A 14,035-nucleotide genomic window follows, 5' to 3' on the forward strand; every position below is an offset into this window, starting at 1 on the left:
CATGGGGACCCATCACCTTCACCCCCCAAGGGGGCAGAAAAGGTTGTGATGGGCAGCGATCACAGCAAATCCCCGGGCAGGGAGAGCTGGGGGACTGATGCTGAGGGCTGATGTGAGGCTGATAAATGCCATCTCTGCAAGGCTGGGACCCAAGCATTGCTCCAGGCTTCCCAGGATGGGCACAAACTGGTACTGCTCCTTCTTTCCTTCTCTTTCCTTCTCTTTCCTTCTCTTTCCTTCTCTTTCCTTCTCTTTCCTTCTCTTCTCTTCTCTTCTCTTCTCTTCTCTTCTCTTCTCTTCTCTTCTCTTCTCTTCTCTTCTCTTCTCTTCTCTTCTCTTCTCTTCTCTTCTCTTCTCTTCTCTTCTCTTCTCTTCTCTTCTCTTCTCTTCTCTTCTCTTCTCTTCTCTTCTCTTCTTCTCTTCTCTTCTCTCTTCCCTTTTATCCATTCCTTCCTTCCTTCCTTCCTTCCTTCCTTCCTTCCTTCCTTCCTTCCTTCCTTCCTTCCTTCCTTCCTTCCTTCCACCCCTCCATCCCTCCATCCCTCCATCCCTCCATCCCTCTCCCCTCCTTCCTTCCCAGCTTTTTCCCTCTCCTTCCCCGGGCAGTGGGAGCCGAGGCCATAATTAAACTTGGCTGGGAGGCACGTGAAGCAAAAGGCTGTTAAAAAAAGAGAAGAAACAAGGGTACCTGTGGGATTACACGAGCCAGAAAAATGCAAAGCCGGCTTCCAGCCGCCCGTAAAATAGATGCCGTCTCCTTTCCCATTGGCAGGGTTTGGCTGCAAACAAAAAGGCTGGGAAGAGGATTTTATGGGAGTTATTTATAGCCTGGACGAGCAGCGGTGTGTCCGTCCTGGATTTCTGCCTCTTGCCATGTGCATTGCCACACGCGGCTTGGGACAGCCCCGGGGACAAGCAAGGGGCTGGCCACCAAGCCAGGGCCACTTGTGGGACAGCCCCTGTCCCCTTCCCCAGCACTGCGGGGCCTTCGCTCCTGGCCCTCCTCTTCCTCTCTCACCAGGTCTGACGGATGTCCCTGCAGAGCCCTTCCTCCACGCACACCAGGGGCCAGCACAGAGCTTCCTCTGCACCAACAAAATAAGTTTAAAAGCATCGCCAAACTCCAAGACAAGCTCCACAGTTGGCACTTCGAGGAGCACGTTCATTAACTAAGGGGTGGGGGGGAGAAAAGGGAGAGAGGAGGGAAAAAAAAAAAAAAAGGGAAAAAAAAAAAGATTACCTTGCTGAATTAATCAGGCTTCACTGTAATGTTCAGCCTCGGATTTTATTTCCTGTAATAAGCCCATTAATACGGGTGTCTATAGCGGGGGGCTTTTAGCAGCAGGCACCATTAGTGTAACGAGGAAGGGCTAATAGAGTTTTATTGGAATTTTTACTCCGACATCACAGCCTTTTAAAACAGCTGTCTCAATAGGCATTATTATTCTGATTAACATTTAGACAGCACAAATCATAGCGATGCCCTTGGTGTCCCGCAGGTTTTATCACAATCACGGCGAGGCCCCGATGCGCCTGCTGGTCCCTGCCGGGGGGGACAGGGGGCGGGTTATGGGCTGGGGGTCATTTCTTTCCTCCTGTGCCAATATTTCGGGAACTTCTAAGGGGCTGGGATGGAGCGGGGTCCTGCTGTTACCGAAACACTGCGGAAGCAGCCGGAATCGGGCAGTTGCTTTTTCAGCATCTCTGATCCCCGGGGGGATTTGCAGATGGGGTGGAAAGGGTCACAAAGCAAGCGGGGGGGGGATTTATGAGGGTGCCACCCCTGGGGGCTCCTGCCCATCCCCAGCCCTGGGCACAGAGGACATTTGGGGGTGATGGGGGGAACCCGCCGCTTACTGACCGCGTGGATGCTGCAGTGTGATGCTGTTTAATCACCTGCACGTCTCAGCTGATAACAAACGAGGTCCCAAGGGGCTGGGCTGCTGGAGCGCACACAGAGCCCGGACACCCAGCTGCAGTCCCACCGTCCCCAAGTCTCTGGAAATCCCTTATGGGGAGGTCTCAGGGACCAGCAGCCCAGGAAAAGACACCAGCTGGTAGAGACGCGGGCAAGTCACCTCCAAAATTGCTCCAAAATGGTCTCAGCCCCTTGGCAAGCCCCTGCCAAGGCAGCTGCCGAGCCCGGGGGCGATGCTGCGGGCTGCCCAGGACAAGCTGGGTGCTGTGCCAACAGCTAAAACGGAGTTGTTTTCTGGAATTTTTTTTTTTTCTTTTTTTTCGCTTTTCATTCCCCTGGCATCCCAGTTTCCAACTAGCACAGAGCTGCCTGCTGCAGGGCACGAGGGTGTTTAGCATCTGCTTAAATCTTTTTTAATTGTTTTCCATGTTAAGCACCTGATGGTGCCTTTCGGATAGGAACACGGGGATTTGGGCTGCTCCCTTCCCCCAGGAGCAACGGGGCCTTCCTCCCTCCCTTCCTCCTCCTCTTCCTTCCTCTCCCCCTCCCTTCCTTCCTCCCCTGTCTCCATCAATCCAATCACAGGCAACAGGAGGCAAGGAGAAACTCGACAATAAGGGCAAAAACAACACTAAAACCGGAATGAAATGACAGCCATAAAGCCGGTACCAGGAGGGACAGTAAAAGTGCACTTGGCAGGAGCCAGCAGGCCTGCACTAATACATTTTTTTTTTCCTGATTAAAACGCTCCGGTCACAGATTAACTTCCCTTATTTATTGTCTCACCTGTGCAATGAGGAGATGGGGGGGAGCAGCAGGATTTGGGGCTCGGGAGGTGGCACTAAAGGGATGAGCAGAGCCCTGGGGACAGAGGACTGTGGGATTCAGAGGGAGCTGGCGGTGCTGGGGGTCTCCCCCGTCCCCAAGGCCACAAGCAGTCCCCACAGCCCCCAGGGGCAGCCAGCCACCCCGCAGCCCCGCACCCAGCTTCATCTCTTCCCCACAAATCACGTCTTTGCCTTTCTGATTACAACCAGACTGCAACTACCGAAACATAAAAAGGCTCCGGGGCTTTATAGCGCGGCAGCGATGGTTCCTACAAATTGCAGGGCATTTGCATCCCCGGCTGCACCGGCCCCCCCGCCTCCCTACACCGCAGGAAAGGCTCCGTCTCTCCCTGCCAGGCTTTTCCACCCCCTCACACAAGCTAAAAATACAGGGGTATTTGTACCAGGAGCATTCAAGGGTACAAATACCCTGGGATATCTGTACCAGGAGCATCCATGGGTACAAATACCATGGGATCTTTGTACGAGGAGCATCCCCGCTTACAGCTGACTTCCCTGCTGAATTTTTCACATTTTGGGGGGTAAAAAAAATTGAAATTAAACCAAGGGAAGCCCGTGCAGTGTCTCAGTGCTGTTTCAGCAGTCGCTACCTGCGAGCAGGGCTTTGCTCCTCGGCACGCCCCGTCTCCCATCCTAAATCACAACACAACAAACAGGCTGTTCATTAGGTGCTGTTTAATTAAGCAATACGGATCCTGCCTTGATATTTACAATCCCACTCGCCGTGATTTATTGGAGAAAGCATCTCGTTTTTAAAGACGGCGACTGTAAAGTTTAATACCGCTTGACTTACTGCGAGTTTCATTTACGGCCCCGGGCTGACGCGCGGCGGCCCGGGCTGGGAGCCGGTGGGCTATTAAATCAGAGCTAACTGCGCGTGCAGGGGGATGACGAGCTTCGTTACAACCGGTTCAGCGGCTAATTACCCCAATCTGGATCGCCACACTTAAACCGATTCGTCGCCACTTTTCCAGCGAAGAGCCGGGAAGGTGCGAGGCGGCTGCGGATGCACTTGTTGCGAGGAGGAGGAGAGGGGATGAAGGCGGTCGTGGGGTTACCCCAATCGCCGCCTCCCAAAAACCCTGGGGACCTACAGGGCACTGGGGACCTGAGGGTCGGTGTGGGGGATGTGTCATGGGATGGGGACATCATCAGCACAGACAGGGACGTGTCCCTTCCCACGAGCTGCTGCCTTGGAGGAAGCAAATCAGTCCTGAGGAGGAGAACATCTCCCTGCTCACGGAAGATTTCTGGCCCCCACGGGACCACTCTCAGCCTTCACAACAATACGGGCCTCGTTAGGGAGTTATGAGAATGGCTCTTTGGTGATGATTTAAAAAAAAAACAACTGTGCGAGGATGTGATGGCAGGTGGTGCTCGGCCCCGTCCACCGAGCATCCCCATGGGGCAAACCCCATAATCAGCCGTGGGGCATCACAGGACCAGGGGTTTACCCAGGGCAAGGGGCTGCGGGGGGGAGTGGAGAGCACAGAGCTGCCTGAACCATCCCCCAGCCCACCCCAGGCACCGGGTGCTGCTGCCCCACACCGAGCCAGCCTCCCAGCCCCTCGCTGCATCCCCACACAGCATCCCTGGTGGGCAGGATGAGGGCTGCAGCCCCAGGTGGTGAGGAGGGGGAAGAAGAGGAGCAGCTCCTTGGCTCAGCAGCTGCAGGGGAGCATCCGTGCAGCGAGTTTGCCATCCCTCAGCCCTGCCCTGCGAGGTGGATGTGCCCTGGGCAGCACAAACCTCCTCCTGCTTCCCGCTCCTCCCAACCTGCAGCACACAAACAGGCTCAGAGCTCCCCCCAGGGAGGAAGAGGAGGCAATGCAGAGACAGCAGCGAGCAGCGCAGGGCTGCAGGCACTTCCCCTGCAGACCCCAGCATCATCCCCCCAACAGCTGGGGGTCCCCACCAGGGGGACCCCGAAGGCACTTGTGACACCCCACACAGCGCCAGGAGCCAGCAGGGCACAGGCAGAGGCACTTTGCTCATGGGTTTTATTGGAGATGCCCCATGGCATCGTTCCCAGTCCCACAAGTAAGACTGGACTGGGAGGAGGGTGAGCCCTTCGCTTTGGAAGCAGTAGGAACTGCACCACTCGTGCAAGGATGCTGCAGGATTAGGGCCGGGGTACCCAAACAGGTAAAAGTCACCCACGAGCCGGACCCAGCCGTGCCAAAACTCAGCAGAAGCCACCTCAGCAGGGAAACCAGAAGGCTCACAAGTGACACGAGCTCACCGGTCTCAGCTCCCACCACTCCCAGCTGGGTCCTCGCCCCAGCCTCAGAGCCCCTGCTGGCCCCCATCACGACGTCTCCTGGGGCCTCTGCTTGTAGTGCACCTCGGGGAGGCTCCTCAGGCGCTCTGCAGCCTGCGGGGACCAAACGGGGAGGCTCAGTGAGTGACCAGCCCTGGGGACAGTCCCCATCACGGGTCCCCTCCACGCTCACCTGCTCCGGGGTGAGGTCCCGCTGCGCCTGCGCCAGCATCTCGTAGCCCACCATGAACTTGCGGATGGTGGCGGAGCGGAGCAGCGGCGGGTAGTAGTGGGCATGGAGCTGCCAGTGCCCGCAGTCCTCCTGCAGGTGGGGGCCCGTGGGGGCTCCTGCCGAGGGAAGGGGGTCAGCGGCGGTGCGAGGGGACGGGGGCGCAGGGGGACGCAGCCCCCAGGGCGCAGGGGTGGGGACGCTCACCGTGCCAGCCCATGGAGTAGGGGAAGGAGACTCGGAAGAGGTTGTCGTACTTGATGAGCAGCCTCTGCATGATGGAGGCCAGGCCTGGGGAGGGTGGGCAGGGTGTCACACCCCCAGCTGGCCAGGCCAACGCCCCCCCCAGGTTGTGGGGACACTGGTGACAAGCAGGAGGCCACTTCCCTGATCCCCACCCGTGCAGACAGCATCCCGAGAGCATGGAGTACCACATCCCTCATCACCCCAAAAAGGAGGATGGACCCCCCCGCCAGCACCCATGGACCTTTCTCCCCAAAAGCACCGAGCCCAGGGGACGTGGGGCAGGATGTCGGGGCCACTCACTGTCCCTCTCGCTGTCACGCAGGTCCTGCAGGCGGAGGACGTGTCGGCGGGGCAGCAGCAGGGTCTGGAAGGGCCAGGTGGCCCAGTAGGGCACCACCACCAGCCAGTCCTCGTTCTCCACCACCAGCCGCTCCTGCGGGACACGGAGCTCCAGGGAGCCACCCAGGGACGGGGACATCCCACAGCAGGGGACAACGGGGCGACAGCCACCTCCTCACCTTGCGGCGCGCCTCCTGCTCGGCGTACTCCAGCAGCATGGGCACGCCGTGCTGGTCCCGGTACTGCCGCTGCGTCCGCTCCTCCAGGCGCGCCTCGTTGGGGAGGAAGCTGCTGGCCCACACCTGGCAGGGACACGGGGGGGCTGTGTCACCTGTCCCCAACCAGCCTGCTCCATCACCCCACCCACAAACCCCAAAACATCTCCTGGGCGCTCTGGGCTCACACCTCTCCCCAAAAGAAAACCCAAACCCTGCTCATCTGCAGGTCCGTGCTGCCATCAGGTGGGCAGTGTGACGAGTGGCAGCAAGGGACGGTCCCCAGAGGAGAGGGGACAGATCAGGCACTGGTTGGGGGGGACCCCAATTCAGGGAGGATTTGTGGTCGCATATTCCAGGGGTTTGCTCTTGTAGGGTGAACGCCGTGGGGACAGCCTCACCTGGCAGTGCGGGTGCGGGTTGGAGCAGCCCATCATCGCCCCCTTGTTCTCGAAGATCTGCAGAAGGAGGAGAGCAGGGGACAGGTGCCAGCACCCGTGTCCCCGCTGCCAGCCACCTCGGTGTCCCCAGCACACCGGGAAGAGCATGGCAGGGGCACGGAGCCCCCATCCACCTGGAGAGGCTCGGGGAGGGGTGGCAAAGCGGGGACAAGGGACCCTCACCCAGCCACGGGGTCCCAACCCCAGGAGCTACGCGGGCACCCACCCGCAGAGCAGGGAGAGGGGCACCCACGGACCTGCACCCAGGGGTAGGAGGCCCCCAGCTCGGCCGCCAGCTCTGCCCAGGCATCGATCACGGCCCGGATCTCCGCCAGCGACATGAGGGGCAGCGTCAGGTCGGACCAGGGGTGGAAGCACATCACCTTGCTGTGGAAAAAAGACACGCGTGGGGCACCCCGGGGACCCCTGGGGACCCCCGTGGCCCTGCCGGGGAAGCACAGCTCCCCAGAAATCCAAGCAGACGTGCACAGAAAAGCAAGGGAAAAGGGAGCAGGCTCCATCCTGCTCGTCCCATTGATGTCACAGCCATGTCCCCTCGAGTACTCACCACACACCCCGGGCGGCTGCTGCTTGAAACAGGGGGTGGTCGCTGTCACCTGGGGGGGACAGAGAGCAGGGAGGGAGACGGGGCCCCGGACAGCACCCACACCCCTCCAGCCCCTAAGGACCAGGGGGTCCCCAACACCCCGCTGTCCCCCCAGGACTTACCGGGTGCGGGGGCATCGGGCTGCAGCGCGGGGAAGTCGTTGGGGAAGACGAAGGTGCCCTCGTAGTGGGGGTTCACCTGCAGGGGGGGGGGGAAATGGGGGTCACAGGGGAGGACACGAGGCAGAGGATGGGGTGCGGGTGTTGGGGTGCCCAGCAGTACCTCGCCGTTGGCCCGGGTGGCCCCGGGACAGAGGGGGTTGGCGGGGTCCCATCGGGGCACGTCCTCGGCGGGGGGCTCCTCCAGCTGCCCCTGCCAGGGCCGCTTGACGCGGTGTGCGGACACCAGCACCCACTCGTCCCGCAGCGGGTTGTAGCGGCAGTGCTGGTGCTCTGCGGGGTGAGGGGGGGGCTGCAGGGTCACCCGCGGTGACAGGGGCACGGGGGACACGAGTGGGGTGTGGGGGGGACGCGAGTGGGGCACGGGGGGAAGCACATGGGGCACAGGGGGACACAAGCGGGGCACTGAGGGGCACGTGTGGGACATGAGTGGGGTGCAGAGGGGCGTGAGTGGGGTGCAGGGGACACTCTTTGGGGTGTGGGGGATCGTAAGTGGGGTGCAGGGGGACATGAGTGGGGTGTGAGGGACATGAGTGGGGTGCAAGGGACATGAGTGGGGTGCAGGGGGCATGAGTAGGGTGTGGGGGGACAAGCATGGAGAGCAGGGGGACATGCATGGGGGGACATGAGTGGGGTGCGGGGAGACATGAACGGGGTGCTGGGGGACGTGCATCGGGAGCGGAGGGACGCGAGTGGGGCGGAGGGACATGAGTAGGGCATGAGGGGACACGAGCGAGATGGGGGGGACACGCGTGGGGATGCGGGGGGGCACGAGCGGAACACGGGGGGGGCACGAGCGGAGCCCGCACGCCCCCCCCCCCCCCAGCTTCCCCCGCCGTACCGCTGGCACTGAACCCCCGTCCCCCTCCGGCCTCCTCCATGCCTCCACCACCCCGGAAGCCTCAGCGGGCCCTGCCCCGGGGCGGCCCCGTCCCTTCCCCGTCCCCCCCCCCCCGGCCAGGTCCCTCCCGGTCCTTCCCGGTCCCTCCCCTCCGCGCCGGCGCAGGCGGGCGGGGGGCGGCGGGGCCTCGCCGGGGCGGTCCCGGGGCGGAGCGGGCCGCAGCCATGGGGGTGCCGGGGCCGTGGGCGCTGCGGGCCGGGCTGGCGCTGGGGGCTTTGGCCTTGCTGCTGCAGGGCCTGCGGGGCTGGCTGGCCTGCAAGAGGTACGAGTTCCAGCCCGCAGAGATCGCCCAGCTCGCCCGGCACCACGCGGGTACGTGGGGGTGGGGGAAGAGGAACCCCAGGAAGGGGCTGGGGAGGGCCGGACCCGTAGGGCACGGGTGTGGGGTCGTGGCTTGGTTGGGGGGGGGGTGGATATCGGTGGGGTCGGGTCGATGTCGCCTTGCTGGGGTCCCGCTCGCTGCCCTGTAGGCGGTGTAGGGCTCGGTGCTGCACCAAACAGCGGGGCCTGGGGGGGTCTGGCACAGGGAGACCCCCCCCGAGGGGCACGGTGGGACCCCACGGCTGGGAATGGGGTCGCAGGTGGGGTCTGTCGGAGCTCGCTCGCTGCCGGGGACTGACGTCTTCCCCCCGGGTGCCGCAGGGCTGGACCATGAGCTGGCTTTCTCCAAGATCATCGTGGAGCTGCGGAAGAAGCACCCGGGCCACATCCTGCCCGACGAGGACCTGCAGTGGGTGTTCGTGAACGCGGGCGGCTGGATGGGCTCCATGTGCCTGCTGCACGCCTCCCTCACCGAGTACGTGCTGCTCTTCGGGACGGCCGTCGACACCGGGGGACACTCGGGTACGTGGGGACAGGGGGGTTCTCCAAGGTCTGCTAGCCCTGCTCCTGCTGGCAGCATCCTTCCCCCGGGGCTGGCATCCCTCCCGTCCCTGGCAGGGATGCTCAGAGCCGGTGCTGTGCCCTCCGCAGGTCGGTACTGGGCGGATATCTCCGACACCGTCATCTCGGGCACGTTCCGGCAGTGGAAGGAGGGGACCACCAGGAGTGAGATCTACTATCCCGGTAAGTGCACGGAGGGGGCTGTCATGGAGCCTCCTGCCTCCAGCTGGCACAGCCAGGAGCTTGGGATGGGGCGCCCCGTGTCCCCTGCATGCGTCCCAGCACCGTACTGGGTGCCAGTAATAAAAAAGCGGCTGGTAGCCCCGGTGTGAAAGGATGGGGAGGGGCAGGGGTGTATGGAGCAGGGCCTGGCCCCACACATCTCCTCTTTGATGTGGGACAGCCGCTGGCAGCAATGCCACACGCGTGTGTGTTTTGGCAGGGGATACCATCGTGCACCAGGCAGGAGAGGCCACATCGGTGCAGTGGAGCGCGGGCACCTGGATGGTGGAGTACGGCCGGGGCTTCATCCCCTCCACACTCGCCTTCGCCCTGGCTGACACCCTCTTCAGCACTCAGGACTTCCTCACCCTCTTCTACACCCTGCGCGTCTACGCCAAGGGCCTGCTCCTGGAAGCCAGCGCCTTCATCAGCACCTTGGGGTGCTGAGCCCGGCCATCTGGGCTTCCCTGCCAGCCTTCCTCCCTGCTCCTCCTCCTCCTCCTCTCCAGGCCGCAGGTCCCAAAACCTGGGGAGGAGGATGCTGGCGCGAGCCGGGCTGCCCTGTGCCCCTCGGGGCAGGGTGCACGGGGAAAGCCAGCCCTGAGCAGCCTCAGCAGAGGTCGGCTGGGAGGTTCCCTGTGTCCCAGCAGGGCTGGCGAGCTGCCTCCGCTGCGGTCAGTGCAGAGCGCAGCGTCCAGCTGGCAGCTCCTGCCCTGGCTCTTGTCCCCGTGGACATGGGTTGGCAGCACGCGGTGTCCCCACGGCACCGGGGGGCTCTGCGCCGGGACCCCCAGGCGGCCAGGGGATGCCCAGCCTCTGCGCTGGAGGGCCGTCCTGGGCTGGCTCCTGGCCCCAGTGTGCCATCTCCCCCGGGGATACGGGGGCTGGAGGAGGGTCCCTTTCCCACACACCCCCCTGCTGTCCCCCTAGGGGGGACAGCCACCGTCTGTCGCCTTAACCAAGCGTGGCCTCCAGGCTGTGCACGTACCTAGTGTCTGCGGGTGCCCGAACCCCCGAATCAGCTCAGGATGGGACTTTGCCCCTCAAAATGCTTCCCCTGCCCGAGGCCCGTCAGGGTCCCTGGCCGAGCTGGGGTGCGGACCCCGCTCACAGCCCTGTGCCCGACGCCGGACCCGCGCGGGCTCGCTGCTCGGTGAAGGGCTGTCACTTCCGTGCTGTTGCCAAAATTGTGTGTGTGTGTTTGTGTGTGTGTGTGAGTGTGTCCTGGCCACCAGGCCTGTAGCATGTCCCTCCTCCCGCTCCCCATACTGGCCCTGTCCCGCCGACCGGCAGCCCCACACGCGGGCTACGTCTTAATTTGCCACCCAAAAAGAGATGTCAGTAATAAACGTCTTCATCCCACCCGCCTGGGAAGTCTCTGGAGCGTGCTGAGCCCCTGCCACGGGGCGTGGGGCAGGGTCCGGACGGCTCCAGGTCCTGGGGACAGCCGGGTGTCCCCAGAGGGGTGCTGTGGGTCAGGGGCGGGCGTGTGGAGAGCAGGGCGACGTGCATGGGTGTGAGACGGGCACAGGAGGTACTCGGTGGGTGCACAGGCTGTGTGCGTGCACAGGTGCAAGCAGGACCAGGGGATGTGCGTGGGTTGGGCGTGCACAGGTGTGGGTGTACATATAGGTAAAGGCTGGCAGGGGATATGGTCAGGACGTGCCTGCACACACTGGGATATATGTAGAGCAATTGTGCACCAATCCATACGGTGAGGACGAGCGTGAGCACGCACGTTGGGCACGTATGCACAAATCTGTGTGTGTGCACATAGAGCAGTGTGCGTGCCTCTGTAGGGTGCACACGTGCACAGTCCAGGAGCATGTGTGTGTGTGTGTGCGTGCACAGGGATGTGTTTGTGTGTGTGTGCGTGCACAGGGGTGTGTTTATGTGCGTGCCAGCGTTCCTGCGGGCCTGTCGGGGGACGTGAGTGATCCTGCGCCGCCCCGCGCGGGAAGGCGCTAACTCAGCAGCTCGTATCAATACCGTTCCACTTACAGCGAAGGCCGCGTAATGAAAATCCGATGGGCACGCTGGTGGGAGTAAATAAGTATGCCATTAAAATGAGAAAATCAAAGCTCTGGACAGGTCTTTTCTCTTGCCCATTGATTTCTTTTATTACGGAAATATTGCTGCTAAATAACATTAGTGTGAACAATCTCAGCAGTGTTTTCCGTAGCGCCCGTGTCAATAACTCCATCGCGGGCGGGGGTTCCCTGCTCAGCTCAGGGGGCCTGGGGCTGCTCTGGGGGTGCCCTCGTCCCCCCCCCCCCCGGATGTGCCTGGCAGAAGAAGTGGGCAGCTCAGGGGGCTTAGGTGAGTGTCACTGGTACGGGGCTGGGCTGGGAGCCAGCAGCCCCAGCAGCTCCGCTGCAGCAGGAGGGGTTGTCCCTATCCCCGTGCTGAATGGGGACAGTGCCAGTAGTGCCAGGGCACCAAAAGCAGCCCTTTCCTTCAGGGCAGCCTGACGCTGAGCAGCTGGATGTCCCCAGTGATCATCAGGCAAGAGGTGGGTGCTGGACATGCTGTGTCCCACAGGCTCCTGCTGGGTCTGCTTCCTCGTCCCCACGTGTCCTCACTGGGACCTGTCCGTGCCAGCCTGACCCAGCTCCCTGCAGCCTGCCCTGTTTTGGTTCACATGGGGAAACTGAGGCATGGCGTGGGGTGGGCGTTCACCCACTGACACCCAGCTCCAGCACAGCTCCTGTCCCAGGGCCAGGGCTCATGGTCAGTCCCCGATGCAGGCATCCAGTGGCTCCTGAGATGCCCACGGGTGGCCTGGACATCCCCATGGGGCCAGAGGATGTGACCAGCACACGCGGGAGATCTGGACCTTAATGGACCCCAGGACAACAAGAGTGACCAGAGGTGGACAAGGAGACTCAGCCACGCAGGTCCAGCTCCAGCTGGAGCAGCAGCTCCCCGGAGCCATGGCCAGGACAAATGCACTTCGCTGCCCACCCAACACCTTCCCCCCGCAGCCCGCTCTATCTTGCCGTCCCTCCGCACGCAGCAGGTATTGATCGGCCCGCAGGATCTATCTCCCGATTCTTCCTGCGGTATCTCTCTGCTCCGAGTATCTCTCAATCTGCTCTGCTGTCTGCCATGCCCGTCTATACCTACAGTATCTATCCGCGCCGCCTCCACCGCGGCCGTCGATACCCGTTTGTCTGGGGGATTTCTCTTTCTCTCCACCTAGGAGCTTCACCGGGCCCCGGCAGCGCAACGATGCCGAGCGGGAGGGTTTTGGGGACGCGGCCCTGCCAGGGACAACTGGGCCAGGTCCCCGTGGTGGCCTCACCTGGGGTGATGGGGGATGCTGCACCCCATAAATCATCCTTAGCTCCTTACGCGCAGGGGATGGGCGCAACCCAGCACCCTTGGGTGCAGCCCAGATCCATGGGGACCTGCAGAGCGAGCCCTGGGGGGCTGCTGGCCCTGCGGTCCCACCGCCCCCCCCAAACTAGACTGGGGTGTAGATTCCAGAGGCACATTGTGCAGGAGCATCAGCCCATAAACTGGTGCCTGGGGGGGCTGGCAAGTGCTGGGAGGTCGCTGCCACGGCAGGAGAAGATGGGCCGGGGCGAGCTCCAGCTGTCCAGCCCCGGCACGGGATGGCCGACAGCTGCTTTATCTCCTGCACAAAGATAAACAGCGCCCGGGGGCCCTGCGGGGTCGGATGCTGCCCCGCTCCTGCAGGAAGGGGCTGTTTTCCTGCAGAGCCACAGCACGGTGCTGCGCGAGCCCCGCGGGTGCAAGGAGCCGGGTGGGCACCCGAAGCGGCGGCTTTTCCCTGCAAAGGGAAGCAGCGAAGGGGCAGCAAAGAGGCTTGGACCAGCCTGCGGAGCCCAAGAGCAAAATGTGGCTGCCTCCGGGGTGGCTTGCGTGGTGGGGCGGCTGCTGGCAGGCAGGTGGCTCCGGAGGGGACAGAGCTCCTGTCACCCCGTGCTGCCAACACCCAGCTCAGTGGCAAGCTTTCCCTGGCTGCGTGGGGACAAAGGTCTCTGTCCCCTGTGTCCTGGCGTTGGGTGCCGCTGCTGGTGCTCGTCCCCCAGAGGTGCTGGGGACCTGTGTAAGCCCTGCAGCTGCTCCAGACGAAAAAGCCCCAGGAAGAGCAGGCAGCTCCTCTGCCTCCTGCCAAAGCTGCCTCCAGAGAGGAGCTGGGCAGGAAAAACCTGGCAGGCAGGCAGCCAGAAGGGGAGCGTGGGGATGCCCCCAGCAGGGCCGAGCCCCGTGCTTTGTCACGGCCCTGGCCCACCCAGGACATCGCGGTGCTGCGGAGATTTGCTTGATGCCACCCCCCCGTGCCTCAGTTTACCCAGCTGTACGTGGTGGTACAGGGCAAGGCAGCACCACCGGCACAAGGGCCTCATGACCAGGATCAGCCCCCGGCTGGATGCTGCATATACAGGTGCACATGCGCGTGTGTGTGTAAGGGGGGGGCAGGTTTGTGCCAAAAATACGTGTTCCTGCAGGGCTGGGGGATGCACACAGCCCCCCTCATTGGGACCCCCCGGTGATCCTGGCCCCAGCCCGCACACAGGGCTTGCACAGAGGCCAGGGCTCGGTGCTTGCTGCTTGCTTCACCCTCCCCTTTGAACCCACCCAGGGACAGGCACTGCGGGTGCACACACCCGCTCCAAACCACACACGCGTGCACACACCTGCCTGTGCACACAGCGCACCCGCACCCCTCCCGGCCCCGTTTGCACACGCCTACAGGTAAGCACACAAAACGCACACGCC

General features: G+C 62.7%; 2 protein-coding genes across 2 annotated transcripts; one reads left to right on the top strand and one right to left on the bottom strand.

The window, feature by feature from the left end:
• Positions 1–3,426: 3,426 nt before the first annotated feature.
• GALT (galactose-1-phosphate uridylyltransferase) lies at positions 3,427–8,266 on the bottom strand. Its single transcript, XM_083816654.1, has 11 exons — positions 8,123–8,266; positions 7,385–7,554; positions 7,225–7,300; positions 7,064–7,112; positions 6,753–6,882; positions 6,457–6,513; positions 6,020–6,142; positions 5,802–5,934; positions 5,463–5,546; positions 5,220–5,374; positions 3,427–5,140 (listed from the first exon to the last, which is right to left on the bottom strand). Exons 1-11 carry the CDS (start codon positions 8,160–8,162, stop codon positions 5,075–5,077), a joined length of 1,083 nt encoding a protein of 360 aa, XP_083672780.1. The 5' UTR covers positions 8,163–8,266; the 3' UTR covers positions 3,427–5,074.
• A 13-nt stretch (positions 8,267–8,279) lies between these two features.
• On the top strand, positions 8,280–10,648 carry SIGMAR1 (sigma non-opioid intracellular receptor 1). The gene is made up of 4 exons (XM_083816655.1): positions 8,280–8,494; positions 8,825–9,025; positions 9,155–9,247; positions 9,507–10,648. The coding sequence occupies exons 1-4, from the start codon at positions 8,347–8,349 to the stop codon at positions 9,731–9,733; spliced, it is 669 nt and encodes a 222-aa protein (XP_083672781.1). The 5' UTR covers positions 8,280–8,346; the 3' UTR covers positions 9,734–10,648.
• Positions 10,649–14,035: the final 3,387 nt, after the last annotated feature.

Source organism: Anser anser, assembly GCF_964211835.1.
Source record: "Anser anser genome assembly, chromosome: Z".
NCBI lineage: Eukaryota > Metazoa > Chordata > Aves > Anseriformes > Anatidae > Anser > Anser anser.

Excerpts from the sequence above, each read along its gene's own strand:
- SIGMAR1 (XM_083816655.1), top strand. The coding sequence starts at position 8,347 with ATGGGGGTGCCGGGGCCGTGGGCGCTGCGGGCCGGGCTGGCGCTGGGG. Across the intron at positions 9,026-9,154 it reads CGACACCGGGGGACACTCGG|GTCGGTACTGGGCGGATATC; the intron begins GTACGTGGGGAC and ends TGCCCTCCGCAG. Across the intron at positions 9,248-9,506 it reads GAGTGAGATCTACTATCCCG|GGGATACCATCGTGCACCAG; the intron begins GTAAGTGCACGG and ends GTGTTTTGGCAG.
- GALT (XM_083816654.1), bottom strand. The coding sequence starts at position 8,162 with ATGGAGGAGGCCGGAGGGGGACGGGGGTTCAGTGCCAGCG. Across the intron at positions 6,514-6,752 it reads CCTCCTACCCCTGGGTGCAG|ATCTTCGAGAACAAGGGGGC; the intron begins GTCCGTGGGTGC and ends CTCCTTCTGCAG. Across the intron at positions 5,935-6,019 it reads AGCAGGAGGCGCGCCGCAAG|GAGCGGCTGGTGGTGGAGAA; the intron begins GTGAGGAGGTGG and ends CGTGTCCCGCAG.